Source organism: Centropristis striata, chromosome 21, assembly GCF_030273125.1.
Source record: "Centropristis striata isolate RG_2023a ecotype Rhode Island chromosome 21, C.striata_1.0, whole genome shotgun sequence".
Classification (NCBI taxonomy): Eukaryota; Metazoa; Chordata; class Actinopteri; order Perciformes; family Serranidae; genus Centropristis; species Centropristis striata.
In genome coordinates, this window is record NC_081537.1 from 3,413,124 (window position 1) to 3,439,623 (window position 26,500).

General features: G+C 36.0%; 2 protein-coding genes across 3 annotated transcripts in view; one reads left to right on the forward strand and one right to left on the reverse strand.

The window, feature by feature from the left end:
- The first annotated feature begins 17,628 nt into the window (after positions 1-17,628).
- atoh1c (atonal bHLH transcription factor 1c) lies at positions 17,629-19,180 on the forward strand. The gene has a single exon (XM_059324169.1). The coding sequence runs from the start codon at positions 18,254-18,256 to the stop codon at positions 18,869-18,871; it is 618 nt and encodes a 205-aa protein (XP_059180152.1). The 5' UTR covers positions 17,629-18,253; the 3' UTR covers positions 18,872-19,180.
- A 6,919-nt stretch (positions 19,181-26,099) lies between these two features.
- Positions 26,100-26,500, reverse strand: part of LOC131959047 (wings apart-like protein homolog) — a 59,489-nt gene continuing 59,088 nt past the window's right edge. For both annotated transcript variants that reach the window (XM_059324141.1, XM_059324142.1), the window contains one exon: positions 26,100-26,487. In XM_059324141.1, coding sequence (XP_059180124.1) covers positions 26,422-26,487 — 66 coding nt within the window. In that variant the 3' untranslated portion in view covers positions 26,100-26,421. The remainder of the gene's footprint in view (positions 26,488-26,500) is intronic.

A 26,500-nucleotide genomic window follows, 5' to 3' on the forward strand; every position in this document is an offset into this window, starting at 1 on the left:
TCACATTCTTCTTGTTATTTCCTGTAGCAGAGAGTCAGTCCCACGCAATCAACGGCTTATGTTTTTGAAGTAATATTTATACATATATATATATATATATATATACATACATACATACTTATACATACATATATATATATAAAATCACATAACTTTTAAAGAAACTAAAAGCACACTACTAAAAAATGTTTTGTGTGTGTGTGTGTGTGTGTGTGTGTGTGTCTGCTGATTAAAGATAACCAGTTCCACAGAAATGCAGCTCAGAGAGTAAATATTATCAGTAAATGTGAAGATGATGAAATCCGACTTTTTGACGTTTTCAACTCAGTTAAATGTGAAAGTTTATACAACAACATCACCAAAGCATGGAAACACAACAGGAACTTTAGAATAATGTTAACATACAACATAAACTCAGACACCATCTTCTTTTCCTCCTTTAGGTTATTTAGAGCCTTCAATATTTTACAAACTGTTTCATTACTAGTAAACTAAAAGAACTTGAAGCTGTTGTCAACCAAGGGAAAGAGGAAGAAAACAAGATTATTGGGGACAAAGGGGTGAAAATGGGTAATTTTAGAGGAAAATAGAAATAAATGTAACTTATTAGAGCGGATTGTGTGTTTCTATCTCGTGATGATCTTCTCTTTTCTCATTTCCTGTGCAGGTAATGCAGCTGTGGTGAAGCCCTCTGAGGCCAAGTGTCTCCATCCATCCATATCCCATTGAGCCCCGTCACCCTGGAGCTGGTGGAGGAGCCTGCTCCATCCACAACAACTGACACATCTCCGTCTCCTGCACCGACACTGGGCTCACTTCTGATCTGCCTTGGTGGTCTCGTTGTAATTTCTTGAACCCAGAAATGTTGAGTACCCGAAAGTTTTATTGCAGAAATGTCATCTATAGGCCTAATGGATGGAATTTAACTTGGTTGCTAAAAGTTGCACTTTGGGCAATTTGCATAATTAGCATAATAAGACAATAAAGTCAAGACACCACAGGTGAATATGGTAAAAAAAAAATGAATAATAGATATCACCATGAAACTTTCTCAGTTGATTACTTATGTTAAGATGAGAAAAAAATGTCTTGCATGTTTTTTGTATTTTAATGTTTACATATGGAGATGAGGCAATATCTCATCAAATATGCGCTCATTTGCATACAGACAAAATCAGATCGTTTGATAAAGTCAGGCTCAAAATATTTTTTCCAAGAGTGTCAGGTGATAGCATTTGTTACACAGATTTGGTGCTAAATTTGACCTTTTTTTCTCTTGATGATCAATATGTATACAGTATATACAAAATGCCACATTAAGGCACCAAGACCTGGAGGAACACCAGAGAGCAATCCAGACTGGAGATTTCTGCATTTCTTGGATTGTGTGTCAGCTCTTTTCACAGACTTTTTAAATGTTTATGTTGTATGTTAACATTATTCTAAAGTTCCTGTTGTGTTTTGATGCTTTGGTGATGTTGTTGTATAAACTTTCACATTTAACTGAGTTGAAAACGTCAAAAAGTCGGATTTCATCATCTTCACATTTACTGATAATATTTACTCTCTGAGCTGCATTTCTGTGGAACTGGTTATCTTTAATCAGCAGACACACACACACACACACACACACACACACAAAACCACACACACACACACACACACACACACACACACACACAAGCGATGTCTTCATTCCAACCGTGCAGCCTGTTTGGCCTCTCTGCTTATTAAACACCATATTTCAACACTTCATGCTTTCATTAGACCTGTGGATGTGTGTGTGTGTGTGTGTGTGTGTGTGTGTGTGTGTGTGTGTCTGTTATTAGGTTTAATTAAAAAAATTGTCTTATCACTTTAAATTGATCATGTTTTTCAGTTTAAATCTCAAACTGGAAAGTAACTAAAGCTGTCAGCTTAATGTAGTGGAGTAAAAAGGACAATAATTGCATCTAAAAATGTAATTTAATTAGAAGTATAAAGATACAAAAATTAGAAATACTCAAGTAAAGTGCACATACCTTAAATTTGTACCTTAGTACTTGAGTAAATGTACTAAACTACATTCCACCACTGATTATGCATCATGTCATATCTATTCAAACTGGTGTTTCTGTCATGACTACTTTCACACATAATAGAAATATTGCATGGAGAAGAGCAAGTTTAAATGTAGTGGAGTAAAAAGTACAATAATTGCATCTAAAATGTAATTTAATCAGAAGTATAAAGTTACAAAAATTAGAAATACTCAAGTAAAGTGTACGTACCTTAAATTTGTACCCAATGTACCTAAATACATTCCACCACTGATTATGCATCATGTCACACATAATAGAAATATTGCATGGAGAAAAGCAAGTTTATATATATATATCTTATTATTTATTTTCCAGAAAGTAAATAAATTACTTTTCTCAGCCACCAGCTCGTGATTTCTACCTGCCTTGGTGCAGCCTGTGAGCCGTTCTGTGACAAATGGAGGATTTAAGCCTCCCAAACGAATCTAATCCCAGACAAGCATTCATTTGTCGCAAACTGGTTCAAGGAATGTGACAATTATGGAGTCCAGGCGGGGGATTTACTTAAAACAAACACAATTTATTATAAGTAAGGTTGACACAAAAGAAAATGATGGTTACAACGGCTTCATCTTAATCTTTAGAAGTCTAAGCATTCACATTACTTAACCCTTTGGAGTTTGAGGCTATTTTGTTGGTTTTGGACTCCTTTTCATTCTGCCTGTATAAACCACTTAAAAATCTTTACCGTGACGTGTTGATGTCATTGTTTTCAAGACAACCTCACCTATATGACCTGATTATTTTTTTCATTTTGACTTACTGGATCAACATTTTGAACACACAAAAACACAAAAAAATTACAAAAATCACACGTAAAACACATAAAACATGAAAAACAAACCAAAAACACACACAAAATTATTTAAAAAAAAAATCATAAAAACCCACAAAGAAATTACAAAAAACAACAAAGAACAAACAAACAGTAAACTCAGAAGATTGCATTACAAATGCTAAATGCACAAAGCTAAATTAGAAAAATCTCTGCAAAAAAAGTATAATTACGGCAGCTCTTCTTAACTATCTGGCCTCCGGCTTTCTTGAAAAATAGTCTCTAAGGGGGTCTGAAAAGTCGCTAAATTTAGCAACAAAGTTGCTAAGTTGGCAACACTGCTTTGCCGGCTTTTACAAATGTCGCGTGTTGTCGTGTAGAGTACTACGTCACATCCTGCTTAGCGTTCTATCCAATCAGCAACCAGGCTTTTTTCAGGGGAGAAAAAAGACCCTGCTCTTCTACAGGGAAAAAAAAGTCCCGACAAAGTCCGCTCCGGACAGCTCGTATTCAAATTAGGGGCGTTTCGGCGAGTGAGACCCGCCTCATTCTGGGTATTGCCCGGTAGTGGAAACAGCCCTATTCTTTCTGTGCTCCTTGATCACTTGGCCCAGGAATTGATCAAATCTGCCAGCTTGAAGGACATCCCGATTGTTCAAATGCACTCTGAGGATTCAAGGATTCAAGGAGGCTTCCAGGGGAGAAATAAATGAGCATGCACAAGTGCAGCCCATGCAGGAGTGTCATCAATAGTGTTGGGACAACGAAGCTTCATGAAGCATTTTCTTTATTTACGGAGCCCAAGAGATGGCGCTCTTTGTTCAACAAAGGGCTGAAAACACACTCAATCACCATTGATGAAGACTTTTTTTTTTCAAGCCAAGACCGCCATCTAGTGGGGTCAAAAAATAAAGGAAATGCTTCATGAAGCTTCGTTGTCCCATCACTATGTTTTTCCAAATTGTCCTCGCATCTTACGAGAGCTACGACACGATGAGAGAAATGTCTGAGAACTAGAAGACTTAAAATAAAAAACATGAAGCTTCTGACACTGACATTTTAGAGGTTTCCATAGTTTTTTATTATCATAAAATAAGTTGTTTGTCATCTTATTTTTTAGGAATGAAAATCTACTTTTGTTCATCACCAGTGGAATCACAGACATACAGACCAGTGCAACTTGAGTTATGATCATTTAACGTGGACACATACATTTTTATTATAAAAACTAGACAGTATAAGCAACACACATCCACTCAGCTCAGCAATAAGGGTTAAAAAGTTTGTCATGTGTTAACAATGGAGAAACAGCCCCCCCTACTGCACACACTGGACACTTTGTGTGGACTGTGTGTGTGTGTGTGTGTGTGTGTGTGTGTGTGTTAGAGAGAGCATGTGTCTCCCTGGCACATTCTCTCTCTTCCTCTCATTCTAGCTTTATCCAACTCTTCAGTGCTTTATTAACACTTAATATAGTAAACAATATAAACACCAATATTATGCATTATATAGAATAGATATATTCATTCATTATCCTTAACCGCTTATCTGCATTCGGGTCACGGGGGGACAGGTTACCTGGACAGGTCTCCAGACTATCACAGGGCTGACACAGGGCTCTCATTCACTCCTACGGGAGTGCTAACCACTACATCACCGTGCAGCCCCGGAATAGATATATAAGTCAGAAATGTGTGTATTTGTAGATCTCAGTCGATACAAGTCTATAAGTTTTAAGGATTTGTTGAAAAATAAGAAAACTAGAGAATAAAAACAGCCTTACTTTTAAATGACAACAGGACAAATCAAACAACGAAATATTTAAACCAGCTTTTGGAAATTGAACATTGGAAGATTTAGCAAATATTCAAAGGAGAACTTTGAAGGCTGAACAGCAGTTGAACAGTTTTGATGAGGAGTCGCTGCTCAGTTTTCTGAGGTCTGTAACGTGCATTTTGTTTTTTGCCAAAACTAACATCCAGTTAATGCTAGCATGAATTAGCAGCAGCTTCTCTCAGTCTGGTTGAGGTGTAGAGAGGCTGTAGTCAGTGATCAGATCCCTCTCCTCCTCCACAGTCCAAATATGGTCTGATACCTGTTTCCAAAAACAAGATGGCGACGAGTGTAATGCTGAACTCGATGCCTCAAACGGGCCACAAACCAACGGGTGACGTGACGGTGACCATCCATCCATCCATTCTCGTCCGCTTCTCCGGGGCCGGGTCGCGGGGGCAGCAGGCTAAGCAGGGCATTCCAGACGTCCCTCTCCCCAGCCACAACGTCCAGCTCCTCCTGGGGGACCCTGATACACAGTAAATCAGGGGTCTCAAACTCATATTACCTGGGGGCCGCTGGAGGCTGTAACAAAATGACCAAGAAAAGACACAAAATGACTAAAAAAAGACACAAAATGACGAAAAAAAGACACAAATGACCAAAAAAAACCACAAAATTATTTTAAAAAGTGGCAGAAAATGACAGAAAAAAAAAAAATACTTAAAAAAGACACAAAATTATTTTAAAAAGACACAAAATTATTTTAAAAAGACACAAAATGACCCAAAAAAGACACAAAATTACCAAAAAATACATTAAATTACTAAAAGACACAATTATTTTAAAAGACACAAAATTACAAAAAAAAACTGACACAAAATTACTAAAAAAAAGACACAAAATTATTTTTTTTAAAAGACACAAAATCATAAAAAAAGACACAAAATCATGAAAAAAGACACAAAATAATTTAAAAAAGACCCCAAATTGTTTTAAAAAAGAAATAAAAATATTTAAAAAAGACACAAAATCATAAAAAAGACAAAATTATTTTTAAAAAAAGACACAAAATCATTTAAAAAAAAGACACAAAATCATTAAAAAAAAAGACACAAAATGACCAAAAACAGTAAATAAAGGGACCTTCCACACACAACACATTAAAGTACCATTCATATAAAACTCACATTAAACTTTCATATCAAGGTGGGGGCCACAAAATATCATCATGACCCGAGCAGTAAATATATTCCCACAAAGTCTCAACTCATGAGCAGAAACACATCAATAGAGAAGTGATAGTGGTAGGCTAAGTTATAATTTAGCTCCTCATCCACTGACGGGCCTTCCTCCCTCTCCTCCTCCTCCTCCTCCCAGCCAGGATTCATAATGTGACCTGACGTCTGTGACATCTTTCTCCCTCCCTCCTCGTACATCTATAATTAATGTTCAGTTGGAGGGGGTTACAGGAGCAGCGTCAGCCGGGCAGAAACAGGTAGAGGTCGGAGGGTCAAGTTATCACAGCGAGAAAAACATGCCCGAATGGATCGTCTGTCAAAGCCGCAGACAGCTGAGAAAACCAGACGAGACACAGAGTTGAGAGCAGCAGGGAGGAGGGCTGAAACCAAAGGAAACGCTACGAAACTCAGTCAGTTAGGGCGGGAAACGCAGTGTGACGTGATGATATTTGCAGTAAGCGGCGCCCTCTAGTGGTTGCTAGTAATTATTAAAATTGTTAAAATTATTAAAAGACACAACAACAGACACAAAATGATCAAAAAAGACACACAAAGAGACAAAAAATGACTAAAAAAAGACACAAAATGACAAAAAAAAGACACAAAATGACCAAAAAAGACACAAAGTGACACAAAATGACTAAAAAAAGACACACAAAGAGACAAAAAATGACTAAAAAAAGAAAACCAGACGAGACACAGAGTTGAGAGCAGCAGGGAGGAGGGCTGAAACCAAAGGAAACGCTAGGAAACTCAGTCAGTTAGGGCGGGAAACGCAGTGTGACGTGGTGATATTTGCAGTAAGAGGCGCCCTCTAGTGGCTGCTAGTAATTATTGAAATTGTTATAATTAAAAAAAGACACAAAATGAGCAAAAAAGACATAAAAAACCCACAAAAAGACAAAAAAAAGACACAAAATGGCCAAAAGAAGAGACAAAAAGACCAAAAAAGACACAAAATGACCAAAAAAAGACTAAAAAAAAACACAAAATGACTAAAAAAGACACAAAAAGACACAAAAGACACAAAATGACCAAAAAAGGACACAAAATGACCAAAAAAGGACACAAAATGACTAAAAAAGACACAAAATGACTAAAAAAAGACACAAAATGACTCAAAAAGACACAAAATGACAAAAAAAGAAACAAAATGACTAAAAAAAGACACAAAATGACTAAAAAAAGACACACAAAGAGACAAAAAATGACCAAAAAGAAAGAAAACCAGATGAGACACAGAGTTGAGAGCAGCAGGGAGGAGGGCTGAAACCAAAGGAAACGCTAGGAAACTCAGTCAGTTAGGGCGGGAAACGCAGTGTGACGTGGTGATATTTGCAGTAAGCGGCGCCCTCTAGTGGCTGCTAGTAATTATTGAAATTATTATAATTAAAAAAAGACACAAAATGAGCAAAAAAGACATACGAAGACACAAAAAAGAGACAAAATGACCAAAAAAAGACACAAAATGACTAAAAAAAGACATACAAAAAAGACAAAAAAAAAACTTTAAAAAAGACAAAAAATGACAACAAAAAAAAGACACAAAATGACAAAAAAAAATACTTTAAAAAAGACAAAAAATGACAACAAAAAAAAGACACAAAATGACAAAAAAAAAGACACACAAAGAGACTAAAAATGACAAAAAAAAGACACAAAATGACTAAAAAAGACACAAAATGACACAAAAAAGACACAAAAAGACACAAAATGACCAAAAAAAGACACAAAATGACCAAAAAAAGACACACAAAGAGACAAAAAATGACTAAAAAAAGAAAACCAGACGAAACACAGAGTTGAGAGCAGCAGGGAGGAGGGCTGAAACCAAAGGAAACGCTAGGAAACTGAGTCAGTTAGGGCGGGAAACGCAGTGTGACGTGATGATATTTGCAGTAAGCGGCGCCCTGTAGTGGCTGCTAGTAATTATTAAAATGATTAAAAGACACAACAGACACAAAATGACCAAAAAAAGACTAAAAAAAAGACACAAAGTGACTAAAAAAGACACAAAATGTCCAAAAAAGACATTAAAAGACACAAAAAAGACACAAAAAGACACAAAATGACCAAAAAAAGACACAAAATGACTAAAAAAAGACATGTTTAAAATGTTTAAGTACAAAAACAGTGCAAACGTTCATGTTCTTTGAAGCATCACATCGGAAACTGTGCAGTAATTTATAAGGTTGAGCTCTTTTGAACTGAATCTGCCCACTGAGCTGCTCCACCGGATCATAACCGCACCACGGGACTCTTCCATCACGGCTGTCAGGTTATTAATCTGCTCTCCAGTGTTTTAGTGGAGCTGCAGTGTGTGTGTGTGTGTGTGTGTGTGTGTGTGTGCTGGTGTAGAAAACGACTGGCTGACTCAATAAACGGTTGATTTTTCTTTCTGCCTGTCTGTCTTCTATCTTTCTTCACTTTCTCTACCCCACTGTCTGTCTCTTTATCTATGTATGGATTAGTTTCTTTGGATCAAGGAAGTTGTTGATTCCTTGTGTGTGTGTGTGTGTGTGTGTGTGTGTGTGTGTGTGTGTGTGTGTGTCTGTTTCACTCCCCCAGGTTGATCATGTGTCAGCGCACAAACACACAGCGATCAATAACATTATTAAACAATGTCTGCCTGCAGGTGAAGAAACTGCAGGCTCTGTGTGTGTGTGTGTGTGTGTGTGTGTGTGTGTGTGTGTGTGTGTGTGTTTCCATGACAACCGAGCAGAACTCCTTCGGCTAAATATGACGGTGAGATGTAGTTGAAAGGAAAATTGAGATGGTTTAAGTTTTCCTACTGATTCAGGCGTCTGCCAGCCAATCAGAGACAAGTATTTATTGCAATAACCACCAGAAGCCTTTCTTAAATTTACACACCTAAACGCCCTCTTATGTAAATAAACGCTGCAGTTTTAAACCATAGACTGTATATAAATAATGGACGTAGTGACTGTGATGTCACCCGTTGGTTTGTGGCCCGTTTGAAGCCTCGAGTTCAGCGTTACACTCGTCGCCATCTTGTTTCCGATACGGAAAAATGTTTGTTACTGACCTCAGAAAACTCCTTGGAGTGTCTGTTAGTCCAACCAAACGCTGAACAAGACATTTAATGAACAAAACGTTCAAATAAACTCTCATTAACCCTTTGATGCACAACATGGGTCTAAAGTGACCCGACAGTTTTTATGTTCTTTATCTTTGCAAAAAATTATTTTCATCATTCAGTATTCCAGGTTTTCCTCAATTAGTTTGTTTTTGATCATCATACATCCTAATTTTATGTTTTCCTGTATTGTTTTTTTAATAAAATCCCTTTTTGTGTCACTACTCTTCTAATGCACACATGGATATGGGTCAAAAATGACCCATATCCATTTTTTAGCTAAGTAGCTTGCTAAGCTAAATACTTAGCTAACTTCTTGGCTAAGTAGTTAGCTAAGTACCTATCTAAACTGACTACTAAGCTAACACCTTGGCTAAGTAGCTTGCTAAGCTAACTACTAAGCTAACTTCTTGGCTAGGTAGTTAGCTTAGCAAGCTACTTAGCCAAGCAGTTAGCTATGTAATAATACAAGAACGATTTTTTTTCATAAAGTATGAGAGGCAAAATGGAAATAATGATCTGTTGTTATTAAAAACAAGATATTTAAAGAATACTTGGAATATTCAATCATAAAATAAGTTGATATCAAAAGATAGAGCACAGAAACACACAGCAGCATAAAATAACATGGAGGGAATGAATGAGGGTCATTTTAGACCCATGTTGTGCATCAAAGGGTTAATTGAAAATACAGTGAAAGGGTCAAAGTTATGAGACCAAACCAGTAAACATCCTTTTTTCTATCTATATAATGTTATATATAACGTTATTGACACTCTTGATTGATCACTCTTAAGTTTGGGCTTTTCCAGAAGTTTCTTCTGGGGTAAAAAACACCCCGACCAAGTGTAACATGATATTACTGAGTTATTATTGAATTTTGCAGTTTGCATTCAGCATTTTTAATGCAATATTTCATGCTTAATGGGGTTTTTTTTGTGATTTTTAATGTGTTTTTTTATTTTTGGGTAATTTTTTTGTGTTTCTTCTGTGTTTTTTGCATTTTTGGGGGTTTCTTTACGTGTGTTTTTTTGCTATTTTATTATGTGTTTTTGTGTATTTTTACGTGTTTTTCAGTTTTTTATGTGTGTTTTATATTTTAATTTTGTGTGTGTGTGTGTTTTGTATTTTTTTGTGTGTTTTATGTTTTTATTTTGTATTTTTTTTGTGTGTTTGATGTTTTTATTTTGTATTTTTTGTGTGGGTTTTCTTTTTACCAGCATGGAATGATAAACATTTTTTAATATCATTTATAAAGGCAAAAAAAAGAGAAAAAGAGTCAAAATCCATCAAATTGCCCCAAACTCCACAGGGTTAAGAAACACAGAGAGGAGGCCGAGCCTTCATTAGTGGGGCAACACACACACACACACACACACACACACACACACAGCTGGCCTAATCAATGATTAGTTATCGGACCAGAAAGGAGGAATGTCCTGGGTTGTATAGTGAAACAAATAAGTGTATTTGTGTCTAAAGGGAGATACAATGAGGGAGGAAGGAAGGATCATTGGTGTGAAATGAGACAAATTAGTGTGTCGGGGGCTTTGTGTGTGTGTGTGTGTGTGTGTGTGTGTGTGTGTGTGTGTGTGTGTGGCCGTTCTTCCATGTTTTGTTTCTGCTTCATCACAACATCAAAGAGTTTTTGTGTCACTTAACAAACCATCCTGTCATCAAGGTTCTAATAGTTTTGGATTTTTCATCAGTTTTAGTTTTAATTTCGTTGTGATATTTTGTTTTGAAATTCAGTCAGTTTTAATTCGTTTTTAGAGTGAGTTTGCTAATTTTAATCAGTTTTATTTTTTTGGGCAAATGCTTAGTTTTAGTTTAGTTTTATGAGTGTTAGTTTTTTTGTAAATGGGGTATTTGTTGGGTGCCAGATTCAAAAAAAGTCACAATAATGGACAGAAATGTCCAAAATCACCGTGAAAAACACAGCTTTTTATTATTCTATGCAGTGATAACTTTCTTTATGAAACAGTTATTTATTATGAGACATGAAATATTGCCTGATGGATTTTCCAGCAGATTTATTTTCCCTCAGAAAACAGAAAAAAACAACATTTGAAGCATTTATCAGCTTGGTGGTCTATGATGCAAGACAGTGAAATGAATGAAAGATTAAAGGCTGCTGCAGTATATTTACTGACATCTAACCTGCCCGACAACAACAACACGCAGTCTTTAAACTTTCATGGTTTGATCTTCTTACTTTGAATTTATGTTTGAAACTCTGCACTGCAGTCAAACTGATTCAGTTATTAAAAATCATGCTGATAAGAAGGTAATTATGGAAATCAACCACCTTTTATTTCACAGCATCACAGTTATGTTATCTCTTTTATTGGTGCATTTAAGGTTTCCCCGAGATATCCAACTACTGCAAAGAGCGCCATCTCTTGGGCTCCGTAAATAAAGAAAATGGGTCTCAAACTCGCGGCCCGCGGGCCAATTGCGGCCCTCGTGACGATATTCTGTGGCCCCCACCTTGATATGAAAGTTTAATGTGAGTTTTATGTGAATGGCACTTTACTGTGTTGTGTGTGGAAGGTCCCTTTAATTACTTTTTTTGTCATTTTGTGTCTGTTTTGTCATTTTGTGTATTTTTTGTCATTTTGTGTCTTTTTGTTCCTTTTTTTTGTCATTTTGTGTATTTTTTGTCATTTTGTGTCTTTTTGTTCCTTTTTTTTGTCATTTTGTGTATTTTTTGTCATTTTGTGTCTTTTTGTTCCTTTTTTTTGTCATTTTGTGTATTTTTTGTCATTTTGTGTCTTTTTGTTCCTTTTTTTGGTCATTTTGTGTATTTTTTTGTCATTTGTGTATTTTTTTGTCATTTGTGTCTTTTTTAAATAATTTTGTGTCTTTTTTTTAATAATTTTGTGTCTTTTTTGTCATTTTGTGTATTTTTTGTCATTTTGTGTCTTTTTTAATAATTTTGTGTCTTTTTAAAAAAAATAATTTTGTGTCTTTTTTGGTAATTATGTGTGTTTTTTGTAATTTTGTGTCTTTTTTTTTTTTTTTAATGTGTCTTTTTGGTAATTTTTTGTCATTTTGTGTCTTTTTTTAATTTTGTGTCTTTTTTTTTTGGTAATTTTGTGTCTTTTTCTTTCGTAATTTTGTGTCTTTTTTAAGTGATTTAGTTTTTTTCTGTCATTTTGTGTCTTATTTTAGTAATTTTGTGTCTTTTTTTGGTCATTTTGACACTGCCTCCAGTGGCCCCCAGGTAATCTGAGTTTGAGGCCCCTGAACTGAAGCCAGTGGCTGAACTGGGAGGGAGAACATCAATCTACAACCATTTGTAATTTGTAATCAATTGTGTGAAACATGGCAGCAGCAGCAGGCCGCTGATGGAGGAGGAGCCTGGTGGAGTCAATGGATGAAAGTGGCTGAAGGGTTTGATCTGCAGCCTGTGTCCACCTCCGCCTCCAACTAGCCGTTTCATTGGCTTTTATAAAGCGTAGCGTGTTAACAACTGAAGCTTCACTTCACTAATTACCAAGCAGCCATCCATTTTATTATTATTTCATTTGGTTTGTTCTCCAGCCACTCACAGATCAATATGAACTGATAGGCCTTTTCTCTTGTGTTACGCTTTTTGACGGACCAAATTTCAACCTAAACCCTTTAGAGTTTTTGGTTTTTGACTCATTTTCATTCTGTCTGTATATAAACCACTTAGAAATTGTTTACCATGCCATGTTGGTATTATTCTTTTCAGCACAACTTTACCTATATGACCTGATAATTATTTTTTCATTTTGACTTACTGGATCAACATTTTGAACACAAAAAACACTTTTATACTGCCCTACAAAGTCTAACTGCAGTAACTACATTTTTGGTCAAAATTGAGTTATAACTTAATATAATAATATCTTGTTACAGAGTTTTAGATTTTAATTTTGCTTTATTTCAGAGAAATAATTTTTTTAAAAATACAAAATCCAACTCAAAACCAAGCAGTAATTGCACTTACAACGGTCTGCTTTGGGTATATATAGTAATTTAAACATAAAAAAGAATATAAATTATACGTTTATTTGAAAGGCAAATTATTATCTAGATAGTGATGAAGTAAAAAAGTGAGATAAAATTATATTAAGACTAAAATATAACATTCCTTTATAATATTAAGTCTAAAATACACAAATCTTTGAATAGAGTTCAGTTCAGTTCAGCTTTTTTATTTCGAAAATGTGCGAGTAACACAACAAAGTCAACTCAAAAACAAACAAATCCAATGAGAATAATCAAAACAAAAAAATAGCAAGAGTCAAAACAAAATAATGTGAACGTGAATGTGTGCTATAATGTGAACACAACATGTCCGAAAAGGAGTAGGATGAAGGATATTCTTATTTAAACCTACCCCTTCTTTACTACTCAATTAACATTTTTTTTCCCTAAACATACATATTTACATAATACATATTTACAAAAAATAGAAAATAAATAGATTAAATAAACAAATAAATAAATCATTTATCATTTATGAAAACACCTGGTTGTTAAAGCTCTTCTTCCTTCCTGTACCTTGTGAAAAACAAGTGTTTGTACCGCTTTTTAAAGCAGTTGTTAAACACTTTTAAATACACTGATAACAAAATCAATTAGAAAATGTTTATTCACTGAAAAACAAAATCTAAAAGCCGAAAGAAGACAACAACATTGTAGTTAGTGCATTCTGTTTTTGCATTACTATCAGAACCTTTTACAGCAAAACCAGAGTGCAGTAACTACATTTTTGGGGTCAAAGGTCAAATAAATCATCATGATTTTTGAGCACAAAATTGACATCATCAATACATGTAGAAATAAGTGTCACATCACTGACCTACACTGTAGAAATGTCTGTAGATTTTACGGTGTTTAGTACATTTTACAATGAGAAAAGTTTAAGTGTCTTTTTTTAATCATTTTGTGTCTTTTTTGGTAGTTCTGTGTCCTTTTTTGGTAATTTTGAGTCTTTTTTTAATAATCTTGTGTCTTTTTTGTCATTTTGTCTTTTTTTTTGTAATTTTGTGTATTTTTTGTCTCTTTGTGTCTTTTTTTGGTCATTTTGTGTCTCTATTTGTCATTTTGTGTCATTTTGTGTCTTTTTGGTAATTTTGTGTATTTTTTGGTAATTTTGTGTCTTTTTTTTAGTAATTTTGTGTATTTTTTGTCTCTGTGTCTTTTTTTGGTCATTTTGTGTCTTTTATGTCATTTTGTGTCTTTTTTGTGTCTTTTTGTGTCTTTTATGTCATTTTGTGTCTTTTTTTTAGCAATTTTGTGTCTCTTTTTGGGGTAATTTTGCGTCTTTTTGTGTGTCTTTTTTTGGTCATTTTGCGTCTTTTTGTGTGTCTTTTTTTGGTCATTTTGTGTCTTTTTGGGTCATTTTGTAAAAGCAACAGAACTTTTTTATAGTGTACAAATAACTCATTTGTCTGGCCAGTTAAAACACATTAAAACACTAAACTAAAGCACTTTTCCCAGTTTGACCCTTTGTGTAGCTGCATTAGCCTCTATAGGACGGAGGAGGAGGAGGCTCTGTGGTTGGAGGTGTCATGGCGGTGGCCCCGTCATGGCGGTGTGAGGGTTTGATCTGCGTCACACTCCATCTGTGTGTGGAAGGTCCCTTTAATTACTTTTTTTGGTAATTTTTTTTCTTTTTTTAATAATTTTGTGTCTTTTTTAATAATTTTGTGTCTTTTATGGTAAATCTGTGTATTTTTTGTCTTTTTGTGTCTTTTTTTTAGTCATTTTGTTTCTTTTTTGGTCATTTTGTGTCTTTTTTGGGGTCATTTTGTGTCATTTTTAGTAATTTTGTGTCTTTTTGTGTCATTTTGTAAAAGCAACAGAACTTTTTTACAGTGTACCAATAACTCATGGCCAGTTAAAACACATTAAAACACTAAACTAAAGCACTTTTCCCAGTTTGACCCTTTGTGTAGCTGCATTAGCCTCTATAGGACGGAGGAGGAGGAGGCTCTGTGGTTGGAGGTGTCATGGCGGTGGCCCCGTCATGGCGGTGGCCCCGTCATGGCGGTGTGAGGGTTTGATCTGCGGCCCGTGTCCGTCCGCTGGCTGCAACGAGCCGTTTCATTGGGTTTTTAAAGGCGAGCGTGCCAACAACTGTCATGTGAGCCGCGGAGCCAAACCTCCCCACGTGCTCCAGATTGGAGAGGAGAAAGAAAAGGAGCCCGAGCCAGCGAGGCTCCTCCCGGCCATAAGGAGGCTATTATGCTCCCGTGTGTCACGCAGCCATCTTTGTGGCGAGCGGGCGCCACGCTGAGGCGTTTGTAAAGGCCTGGCCCGGCGCAGGGCGGGCAGCGGGCGCCCACCACACGCTGCTGCTGATCCCATTAGAGTTTGTCCAGTTTGACACCAGGCTGCCAGTTACTGTCAGTCATCAGCAGGTTGAACCTCGGGGAGCCGCGACGCTTTTAATTAACCCGAAAAACAAGAAGAAGAAGCACAGAGACAAACATCACAACAACACTATAGAGCAGGGATGGGCAACTGGAGGCCCGGGGGCCACAAACGGCCCGCGCCCTCACCTGAAGTGGCCCTCAGTACAACTACATGCATTTGAGCATGAAATCTTAAAAGTGCAGTGTAGAAATGCACAAAATTACTTCTTGAAATTATTGTTGGTCTGCTGTTCTTGCACTGAAAAAAAAAAAAAAAATCAGTCATTCATTTTGTGTCTTTTTTTTGTCATTTTTTGTCTTTTTGTGTCTTTTTTGGTCATTTTGTGTCTGTTGTTGTCTTTTTTTTAGTTATTGTGTGTCTTTTTTGTCATTTTGTGTCTTTTTTGGTCATTTGTGTCTTTGTGTCAACAAGATTGTATAAAAGAAGTTGAAAAATCCCTTTAGACGACTCATCTTAACACGAGTACAGTCCCAAACTCACATTTAAAAAAAAAAAAAACCCACTTAAAACACCGAAAACACATACATTTTCTTTACAAAAACCACCCAAAAAATGACAAAAAACACACATAAAAACACAAAAAATGACAACAAAAAGACACAAAATGACCAAAAAAAGACACAGGAGGAGTTTAACCCTTTGGAGTTTGGGGCTGTTTTGTCGGTTTTTGACTCTTTCATTCTGTCTGTATATAAACCACTTGAAAAGTGTTCACCATGACGTGTTGGTATCATTGTTTTAAGCACAACCTCATCTATATGACCTGCTTATTATTTTTTTCATTTTGACTTACTGGATCAACATTTTCAACACAAAAAACACACAAAAAACAAACAAAACACACACAAAAATACACAAAAAAGGACAAAAAACACACAAAAAAGGACAAAAAACACACAAAAAAGGACAAAAAGGACACATAAGAACACACAAAAAAACACATAAAAACACGCAAAAAACACACAAAACATACATTAAAAAGACATAAAAACACAGACAAAATTGACAAAAATCATACAAAAAAACCATTAAAGACAAAATATCGCATTAAAACTGCTGAATGCAAACTGCAAAATTTGAAATACCTGCAAAAATTCGAAGCTTTGCTGAAAAGGGTTGATGCACTAAATTAGACATGGAAACTTTTTGGGTTAAAATGTTTTTTTTTTACTTTTTCACTGAAGTTGTGACTCTTCCAAATCTTCTCAACCCTAAAACTAAGCCCTTCTTTTCTTTTGGTAACATTTATTCACCAAAAACACACAAAAAATGACAAAAACACACATAAAAATCACATAAAAAAAAAACAAAACACTTAAAACACACAAAAACCCACCGAAAACACATACATTTTCTTTACAAAAACCACCCAAAAAATGACAAAAAACACACATAAAAACACACACAAAATGACAAAAAGCACACAAAAACACACAAAAACACAAAAAATGACAAAAGGCACACATAGAAACATACACAAAAACACAAAAAATGAAAAAAAGCACACATAAAAACACAAAAAACACACATAAAACATACATTAAAAAGACACAAAAACACAGACAAAATTGACAAAAATCACACACAAAATATTGCATTAAAAAAGCTGAATGCAAACTGCAAAATTTGAAAACACTTTTTTAATAATTAATAAATTAGAGATGGAAACTTTTTGGGTTAAAATGTTTTATTTATTACTTTTGCACTGAAGTTGTGACTCTTCCTAATCTCCTCCACCCTAAAACTAAGCCCTTCTTTTCTTTTGGTAACATTTATTCACCAAAAACACACACAAAAAATGACAAAAAGCACACAAAAAACAAACATAAAACACACACAACACACAAAAAATGACAAAAAACACAAAAAACATACACAGAAAATTACAAAAACACACATAAAACACACAAAAACACACCGAAAACACATACATTTTCTTTACAAAAACCACCCAAAAAATGTCAAAAAACACACACAAAAATATACAAAAAATGACAAAAAGCACACATAAAAACACACAAAAATACACATAAAACACACACAAAAACACAAAAAATCACAAAAAAAACCCACAAAAACCCACCGAAAACACATACATTTTCTTTACAAAAAACACCAAAAAAATGACAAAAAACACACAAAAAATGACAAAAAACACACACAAAAAATGACAAAAAACACACAGAAAAACACAAAAAATGACAAAAAACACACTCAAAACACACAACAACCCACCGAAAACACAACCCTAAAACTAAGCCCTTCTCTTCTTTTGGTAACATTTATTCACCAATGGTCTGATAACATCAATGTTTACCTAAAGGTCAATGGAGGAAAATGGTTCAATTCAATAAAAGTCTGATCATGTAGTAAACACATCCAGAAATACACACAATACACACTGGTTTTTAACAAAGACATTGAGAACAGAACATTTAAGTTGCTTCCATCTTTTGTCCTGAAGAGATCTTTTCATCCTGCTGTACTTTGTGTACTTTAGTGCAGAATAGTGTAATTGATGTTGTTTTGCGCCTCCTCTCTCTCTCTCTCCTTCCTCCCTCCCTGTTGGCCGTGCTGCTCCTCTGCTTGGCCGCCTCCGTGTATCGGCCCACAGCGGCGCACTGAGACGCTTCTAATCCTCTTTTGATGAACTCGGTTAATAGACCTCCTGCAGCGGACTTTGGCGCTGTTCATTAGGCAGCACACGACCCTCTCCACGCCCCCGGAGCACGCACTGCGCGCTCCCGAGGCTCCTATCTCCATAAATCCACCCATCAAAGTGGAAAAAAGTTTGTCGAAGTTCTCAGTAGTGGAACACTTTGGTTCTTCGGTGTTTGGTTCTTGTGTGTTTCCGAGGAGAGGACGAGTGATGCCGCCGAGTAAAAGCGTCTTCGCGCCTTTCATCTCTGTGGCCCCTGAGGGAGGGCTGGGGGCCCCCGCGGCCCCGGCGGCTCTCCACGCTGACATCCAAGCCCTGCTGCAGCGGAGACCCGGGGCGGAGCGCGCCAGACGCGGCTGCGACTACCGGGACGCGCCGTGCGCCATCGTGGAGCTCCGGCTGGGCCCCTCCGGCGGCGCGCTGCACTACCTGCAGCCGGACAAGTGCGCTCTGGAGCGGGCGCAGAGACGGAGGCGCCTCGCCGCCAACGCCCGGGAGAGGAGGAGGATGCTGGGGCTCAACGTGGCCTTCGACCGGCTGCGGAGCGTCATCCCCAACCTGGAGAGCGACAAGAAGCTCTCCAAGTCCGAGACGCTGCAGATGGCGCAGATTTACATCTCCACCCTCAGCGAGCTGCTCCAGGAGGGCGCATGTGAAGCCTCGGAGGCGAGCGGCGCCCCGCGGCTCTCCGGAGCGGCTCAGGGGGCCACACTGGCGCACAGGGAGCCCAAAGTCAGGGACTTTAAGAGCGGCGGAGGCCCGGACCAGGACCCGGAGCAGAGGAGCTCTAGTGAGGACATGTGGGAGAGACCGAACGGGACCAAATGATTTGACTGCAACAGGGATGGGCAACTTAAATGCTGCAGGGGGCCACAAGGTTTCATGTTCACTACCACAGGGCCACATATAGGAGCATCACTTAACCAGATATGATGAAACTGCAATTTTAAATATGTTTACAGTGCAGTAACTTAACATATTTCATGCTCAAATGCATTTTTATCAGTATAAATAGGAATACAAAAGGTTTGAAGCTAATAAAAAAATTTGATTTCTTTATTTTTTAGTGCAAGAACAGCAGACCAACATTAATTGCAAGAAGTAATTTTGTGCATTTTTACGATTTCATGTTTTTGGTCATTTTGTGTCTTCTTTTGTTGATTTTGTGTCTTTTTTGTTCATTTTGGGATTTTTTTGTGTTCATTTTGTGTCTTTTTTGTTCATTTTGTCTTTTTTAGTTTATTTTGTGTCTTTTTTGTTCATTTTGTGTTTTTTTTTTTTGTTCATTTTGAGTCTGTTTATTATGTGTCTATTTGTTTACAGTGCAGTAACTTAACATATTTCATGCTCAAATGCATGTATAACAGTATAAATATAGGAATATAAAAGGTTTGAAGCTAATAAAAAAATGTGATTTCTTTATTTTTTAGTGCAAGAACAGCAGACCAACATTAATTGCAAGAAGTAATCTTGTGCATTTTTACACTGCACTTTTAAGATTTCATCTTTTTGGTCATTTTGTATCTTTTTTTGTTGATTTTGCATCTTTTTTTTGTTCATTTTGTGTTTTTTTTTGTTCATTTTGTGTCTTTTTGTTCATTTAGTCTTTTTTTGTTTATTTTGTGTCTTTTTTGTTCATTTTGTGTCTTTTTTGTTCATTTTGTGCCTTTTTTTTGTTTATTTTGTGTCTATTTGTTTACAGTGCAGTAAGTTAACATATTTCATGCTCAAATGCATGTATAACAGTATAAATAGGAATACAAAAGGTTTGAAGCAAATAAAAAACTGTGATTTCTTTTTTTTCAGTGCAAGAACAGCAGACCAACATTAATTACAAGAAGTAATTTTGTGCATTTTTACACTGCACTTTTAAGATTTCATGCTCAAATGCATATAGTTGTACTGAGGGCCACTTCAAAGTGAGGGTGCGGGCCGTTTGTGGCCCCCAGACCACCAGTTGCCCATCCCTGGTCTACAATGATTTGATTACACTGTAAAAAACAAAAAAATCTGTTTAATTGACGGTAAAATACCGGCAGCTGTGAGCGTATGTAAATGTAAATATCAGCAAAAACTGTAATTTATACTGAATAATCCCATTAATTGTGTCATCATGGTATTTCTCCATTAATTTTACATTAAAATGTTATATTTTTACAGCAAAACTGTGTGTTTTCTACAGTTTATGACAGCAGAATTTAAAGTTTTATGCTATTCTCTGATTTACAGACATTAAAGTGATGTACAATGTTAAAATTAACAACCTATTTCTGATGCAATTTGACTGTTTTCACTGTAATTTCTACAAATATTTTTTTACAGTGTAAATTAGTTGTTTCTAATTTTTATTCACCTTGTTTTCCTGCAGTAAGGACAATGCAGTGTTTCATTATTTTCAGTTTACTGACAAAATAATTATGGATTTTAGAGGTCTGCATCTAATGTGTGACATTTTTCATGAAATTCTGATGTTCTATTATTATGCAATATATATTTTTTATTACTTCATATTGTGACCAAGCTGGTTGTTGCAGAGTTTATTTGAAAAAAGACATTTTCCCCCAAAGAATCAGGAAGCAAAAACTATTTAACGCCAAAATTCACCTTTTAAAAACAAGCCACCATCAACAGTAGAGCTGCAACAATTATTCGATTAATCGAACAATAATCGATTATTAAATAAATCGTCAGCAGTTTTTTTAAAGACAGTAAGTCCAAATTCTCTGATTTCAGCTTCTTCAATGTGAATATTTCTGGTTTCTTTGTTCCTTTATGACAATAAACTGAATATCTCTTTGGTTTGTGGACAAAACAAGAGATTTGAGGACGTCATCTTGTGGTTTTGCAAACACTCATTGATATTTTTATACATTTTATTGACCAAACAACTAATCGATTAATCGTTTAAATAACAAAAATAATATCAACAGATTAATCGATAATGAAAATAATCGTTAGTTGCAGCCCAAATTGTCACTTAAGCTCTGGGAAGTATATTATTATGTCGTTTGTTAGCCGCGAGCTAACATTAGCTAACAATTAAAGTTGTTTTAATCACAAAAAGCTACTATTAGCCTGCTTCCTGCAGCTTTCAAAATAAGAGCACAGTGTGTAAATCCACCACACAATTAAAAGAGATTTGAGGACGCCATCTTGTGGTTTTGCAAACACTGATTGATATGTTTCAACATTTTATCAATTAATCGTTTAAATAACAAAAATAATATCGACAGATTAATCGATAATGAAAATAATCGTTAGTTGCAGCCCAAGTTGTCACTTAAGCTCTGGGAAGTAAATTATTATGTCGTTCGTTAGCCGCAAGCTAACATTAGCTAACAATTAAAGTTGTTTTAATCACAATAAGCTACTATTAGCCTTCTTCCTGTAGCTAAACAGTGCATCTTTCAAAATAAGAGCATAGTGCGTAAATCCACCACAGATTTAAAAGAGATTTGAGGACGTCATCTTGTGGTTTGGGAAACACTGATTGATATTTTAATACATTTTATTGACCAAACAACTAATTAACCCTTTATCGGGCAAAGAACTATATTTGGTAACTTCAGTGGATATCTAAATGGTCCCCACGTCTCTCTGTTTGGTCATAGAGCCACATGGATTTCTTCCAGCTAATCAGCAAAGATCAGATTCTCCATATTTTGAGAAAAAAGCTGCAAATTTACTAGATTAAAGTGGCAAATCTACAAGAAATAAAGTTGCCGATTTAAGAGATTTAAAGTGGCAAATCTGCGCGAAAAAAGTCGCAGATTTACGAGAAAACTGAAAAAAAAGCAGCTTTTTTCTCGCAGATTCACCACTTTAAATCTCATAAATCTGCACATTTTTTTCTCGTAGATTTGCCGCTTTAATCTTGTAAACTTTTTTCTCAAAATATTACCCCCCTCCCCTGGGTCCGTATGTTTTTTTTATTGTTTTTTTTACACATTTCACAGTCAGACACATTCTGACAGTATGTAATATCCTCCAATATTTTCTAGGTTTGAAATTTGGAATTTGCAAGTATTTCAATGAGTTTCCTATTAAGGGTTAAACTGATTAACTGTTTAAATAATCAACAGATTAATGATAAGAAATGAAAATAACCTTTAGTTGCAGCCCTGATCAACAGACTTAAATGGGAGTACAGACAGAAAAAAAAGACTGACAGAGCGGGAGGTACTGAAAGTAGCAATTTTTATTATTTTAAAATTATGTACAGGTAACCAAAGACATCAGTCTGCAAATTGGTACAAAGATCAAGTTTTCCTGCAGTTGGCTTGTTAAGAAGCTCTCTGTCTGTCTGTCCAAAACAACAACACGACTGGGAGAAAAGGCTTTAGAAAATGAAAAATAGAGTCAGATTCAGAAAAGTAGAGTCTACCGGTCTAAATTTAAATTTAACCCCCCCACACCCTAGGCCCCGCCCCCTGGCCCCGCCCCCATAACCCCCCATAACCCCCCATTTCCCATCAAACTCTCCTCCTACACGAGGAAATCAATCTATGTACAAGAACTATGTACAAAAAGCTCTTCCATTCATTCTTCCAGACGTTTGTGAATAAAGCTCTTGTAAACTTTAAAAACAAAAAGAAAAGGAGTGTGAGGGTTAAACTGTGTGTGTGTGTGTGTGTGTGTGTGTGTGTGTGGTAATGATCACAGAGGAACAGACAAATGCAAATTAACGGGATGAACATGCTCAATGACAAAACTGTTTACAACAAATAAAATCTGCTTCCCTCCGTAACGACTGCAGGATGGACACGTATGCTTTTCTGCCCTCGTGGTAAATAACACTTTGGAGAACTTTAAAGGAACTTTTTTTGATAACGAAGCATTGAGGAACTGTTCAGGTGTTCATTTTATTTCTACAAGCTGCAAAAAGTGGTTCCCTAAAAATAAAATAAAAATAATAGAGAAAAAGGAAAAATCCAGTCAGAATCTTGCTGCACTGTAAAAAAAAAAAAAATGGCAGCTGTGGTTTCCAGAATAATTCTGCAAAAAATACAATACAAATGTAAACAACTTTACAGAACAACTTGTAAATGTAACTGGTAATCAATGCACAATAAGCAAAATCTGCATGTACATTTTTGCATAAATAATTAGTATAAAAGCAGCATCATCCTGTTAAATTAGCAGTAAAGGACGGTACAACCTTAAAATGTTTTTTTTTTAAAATGACTACAGATTTAGGATGTAAAATGTACAAGTTGTTCTGTAAAGATGTTTACATATGTACTGTATTTTTACGGAAATATTCATTTTAAAGTTGTAGATTATAGCGTCCTTTACTGCTAATTTAACAGGATGATGCTGCTTTTATACTAATTATTTATGCAAAATTTACATGCAGATTTTGCTTATTGTGCATTGAATACCAGTTAATTAACATTCAGTTATTAATTATAGTAATATGTACAAGTTGTTCTGTAAAGTTGTTTACATCTGTATTGTATTTTTTTGCAGAATCTGGTAACCACAGCTGACAGCTTTTTTTCTGTAAAAGCAACCGAATTTTTTTTCACATTTCAGTCTCTCCTTAAATGGTTTAATCTCTATTCTGTGTAGTTAAATATCTGAAAATTATTTAGATTTAGACAGCCACGAAAAAAAAAAAAAAAAGGGAAAAGGCTTTCAGTTCCACTTTGAGTCGCCATGTTGGACTCTTCAACATCAACCAGCTGAAAGGGAACAAAAACAGTCTCGTTTCTTCAGTTTACCAACATCTGCTGCTGAAATGCATTCTGGGAAATGTAGAATACAATAAAAAAAAAGGAAATCTGTGAGGTTTTTTCCTTAGAAAACAACTAGGAAGTGAAGTTTTGGGGGTTGCACAACTACATATGAAGTCTTTTGGGGTAAAAAAAAAACAACCAAACAGAAAGAAAAATTAAAAAAAGAGTCTCAAGTTGAACTTTGAGCCGCTCCGCTGGTGGTTTTTGGGTTCAAACCGGAGCGAAGCAGCTCATCTTCACCTCTCTAACCGGGGCATGGCGGCTGCCTTTGTGCTGTAATTGAAGGCTCTTCTCCAAACGGCGAGCACACACGCCAGCGGTAATTGAAAGGAGCTGAAGGAGGACAGGTTCTGGTCCGGAGGGCTCGGGTCCCGCCGAGACACAAAGCTTTGATGTGGAATGAGTGGGCGATCGATTCTCTGAAAGGGAAAAGTTTCTACTTCTTCTTTAGCGGGGTGGTCGGGGGAGTCGTTTTAAAGTTCCCGAGAGTTTTAACAACCTGGAGGGTCAATCTGTCGGCGTGTCAGGTGTGATGTTCAGGTGTGTGCTCCACATGCTGGGAGGAGCGTCGGCTTTGTTTTCAGGTTTTCTGAAGAAACGCAACAACGAGCCAAGATTCTGGTTATATACAGATGAAAAACACTGTAAAAAATGTCCAGGAAAAAAACTGGCAGCTGTGGTTACCGGAATATTTCCCTAAAAAATTCTGTTGCTTTTACAGAAAAAAAATGTCAGCTGTGGTTACCGGAATAATTCTGCAAAAAAATACAATACAAATGTAAACAACTTTACAGAACAACTTGTACATTTTACTATAAATAATAACTGAATGTTAATTTACTGGTATTCAATGCACAATAAGCAAAATCTGCATGTAAATTTTGCATAAATAATTAGTATAAAAGCAGCATCATCCTGTTAAATTAGCAGTAAAGGACGCTATAATCTACAACTTTAAAATGTATATATTTTTTTTAATTACTACAGTTTTAGGATGTAAAATGTACAAGTTGTTCTGTAAAGTTGTTTACATTTGTACTGTATTTTTTACGGAAATATTCTGGCAACCACAGCTGACAGCTTTTTTTCTGTAAAAATAACGGGACATTTTTTACAGTGCAGTACATGTCAACTTCTTTGCAGAACAACTTGTAAATTTTACATCCTAAAACTGTAATAATTAAAAAAAGTTTGAAAAAAAAAAGTTGTATATTGTAGCGTCCTTTACTGCTAATTTAACAGGATGATGCTGCTTTTATACTAATTATTTATGCAAAATTTACATGCAGATTTTGCTTATTGTGCATTGAATACCAGTAAATTAACATTCAGTTATTATTTATTGTACACTGAATACCAGTAAAATGTACAAGTTGTTCTATAAAGATGTTGACATACTGTATTTTTTACGGAAATATTCTGGTTACCACAGCTGCCATTTTTTTCTGTAAAAGCAACATTTTTTTTTACAGTGCACTGTAAAAATGTCCAGTTATTTTTCCAGAAAAAAACTGTCAGCTGTGTTTACCAGAATATTTCCATGAAAAATACAGTACAAATGTAGACAACTTTACAGAACAACTTGTACATTTTACATCCTAAAACTAGTAATTAAAAAAAAAAAATGTTTTTAAAGTTTAGTTAGATTATAGCGTCCTTTACTGCTAATTTAACAGGATGATGCTGCTTTTATACTAATTATTTATGCAACATTTACAAGCAGATTTTGCGTATTGTGCATTGAATACCAGAAAAATGTACAAGTTGTACTAGTAACCACAGCTGTCATTTTTTTCCTACAAAATCAACAGAATTTTTTTTTACAGTGCACCTAAAAACAGGCCGAATGCAAACATTACTTTTAAAAAAAAACACCCTAAAATACCACCTGAGCAACACAAAAGCCTGCAATTCAAGGGTCTGAATCTTGCTTCTTCTGTGGTCACAAACGATCAATACTTGATTTCTCTGCCTCGAAGCGCCTCCTTCCGACAGAGTCAAGAGGTCAAAGCAGCAAAAAAGTGAAGAAGAAGAACGCAGCGTGTAAAGCAATTATTTCGGTCAGTGGCTGTGTTTTTTTTTTTTTTTTTGAACCACTTGAGTTGTTTTGGCGATTATCAGCTCCAGAGGCAGAGCGGAGGGGTGCAAGGCTTTGATGGCAGGCTGGAGAAAAAGGCTGCTCCACTCCAATCTGTCACCGATCGATACGAAGGCGAAGGAGTGTTTTCAGAGTAGACGGGAGGCTAGGTGGGAGAAGAGCCCCGGCTTTGAAAGCCGAGGAGACTTTCAAAAGGAAATTAATCGAAAAGGGGGGGGGAAACGGTCCGAAAAATATCGTTCTGAATAACTTTTATGAATAGAAAAAACAAAATACTGAGCTCAATTTAGAGCGAAATAACACGTGGTCACAGTACATTTAGAGGGAAAAAAGTCCCCCAACAGTCACTTTAATGGATCGTGTTGGAGTTTTAAACCTAAGTTCCTTAATTGGGAGGATGAGGAGGGTCTGGTCACAACACTGTCAGGGAGGATGAGGATGGTGATGATGGTGATGAAGATGTGTTGGGTGAAAGAGTGAGATGTGAGATGGTGATGATGATGATGAAGATGAAGGTTAATGTTTGTGTGACAGGCTTCTCTCTAGCAGTGCTCCAGATAGTCAATGATCCGGGAGATGGACTTCTGACCCGCGGTGCCGACGTCACACTGGAGAGAGGGA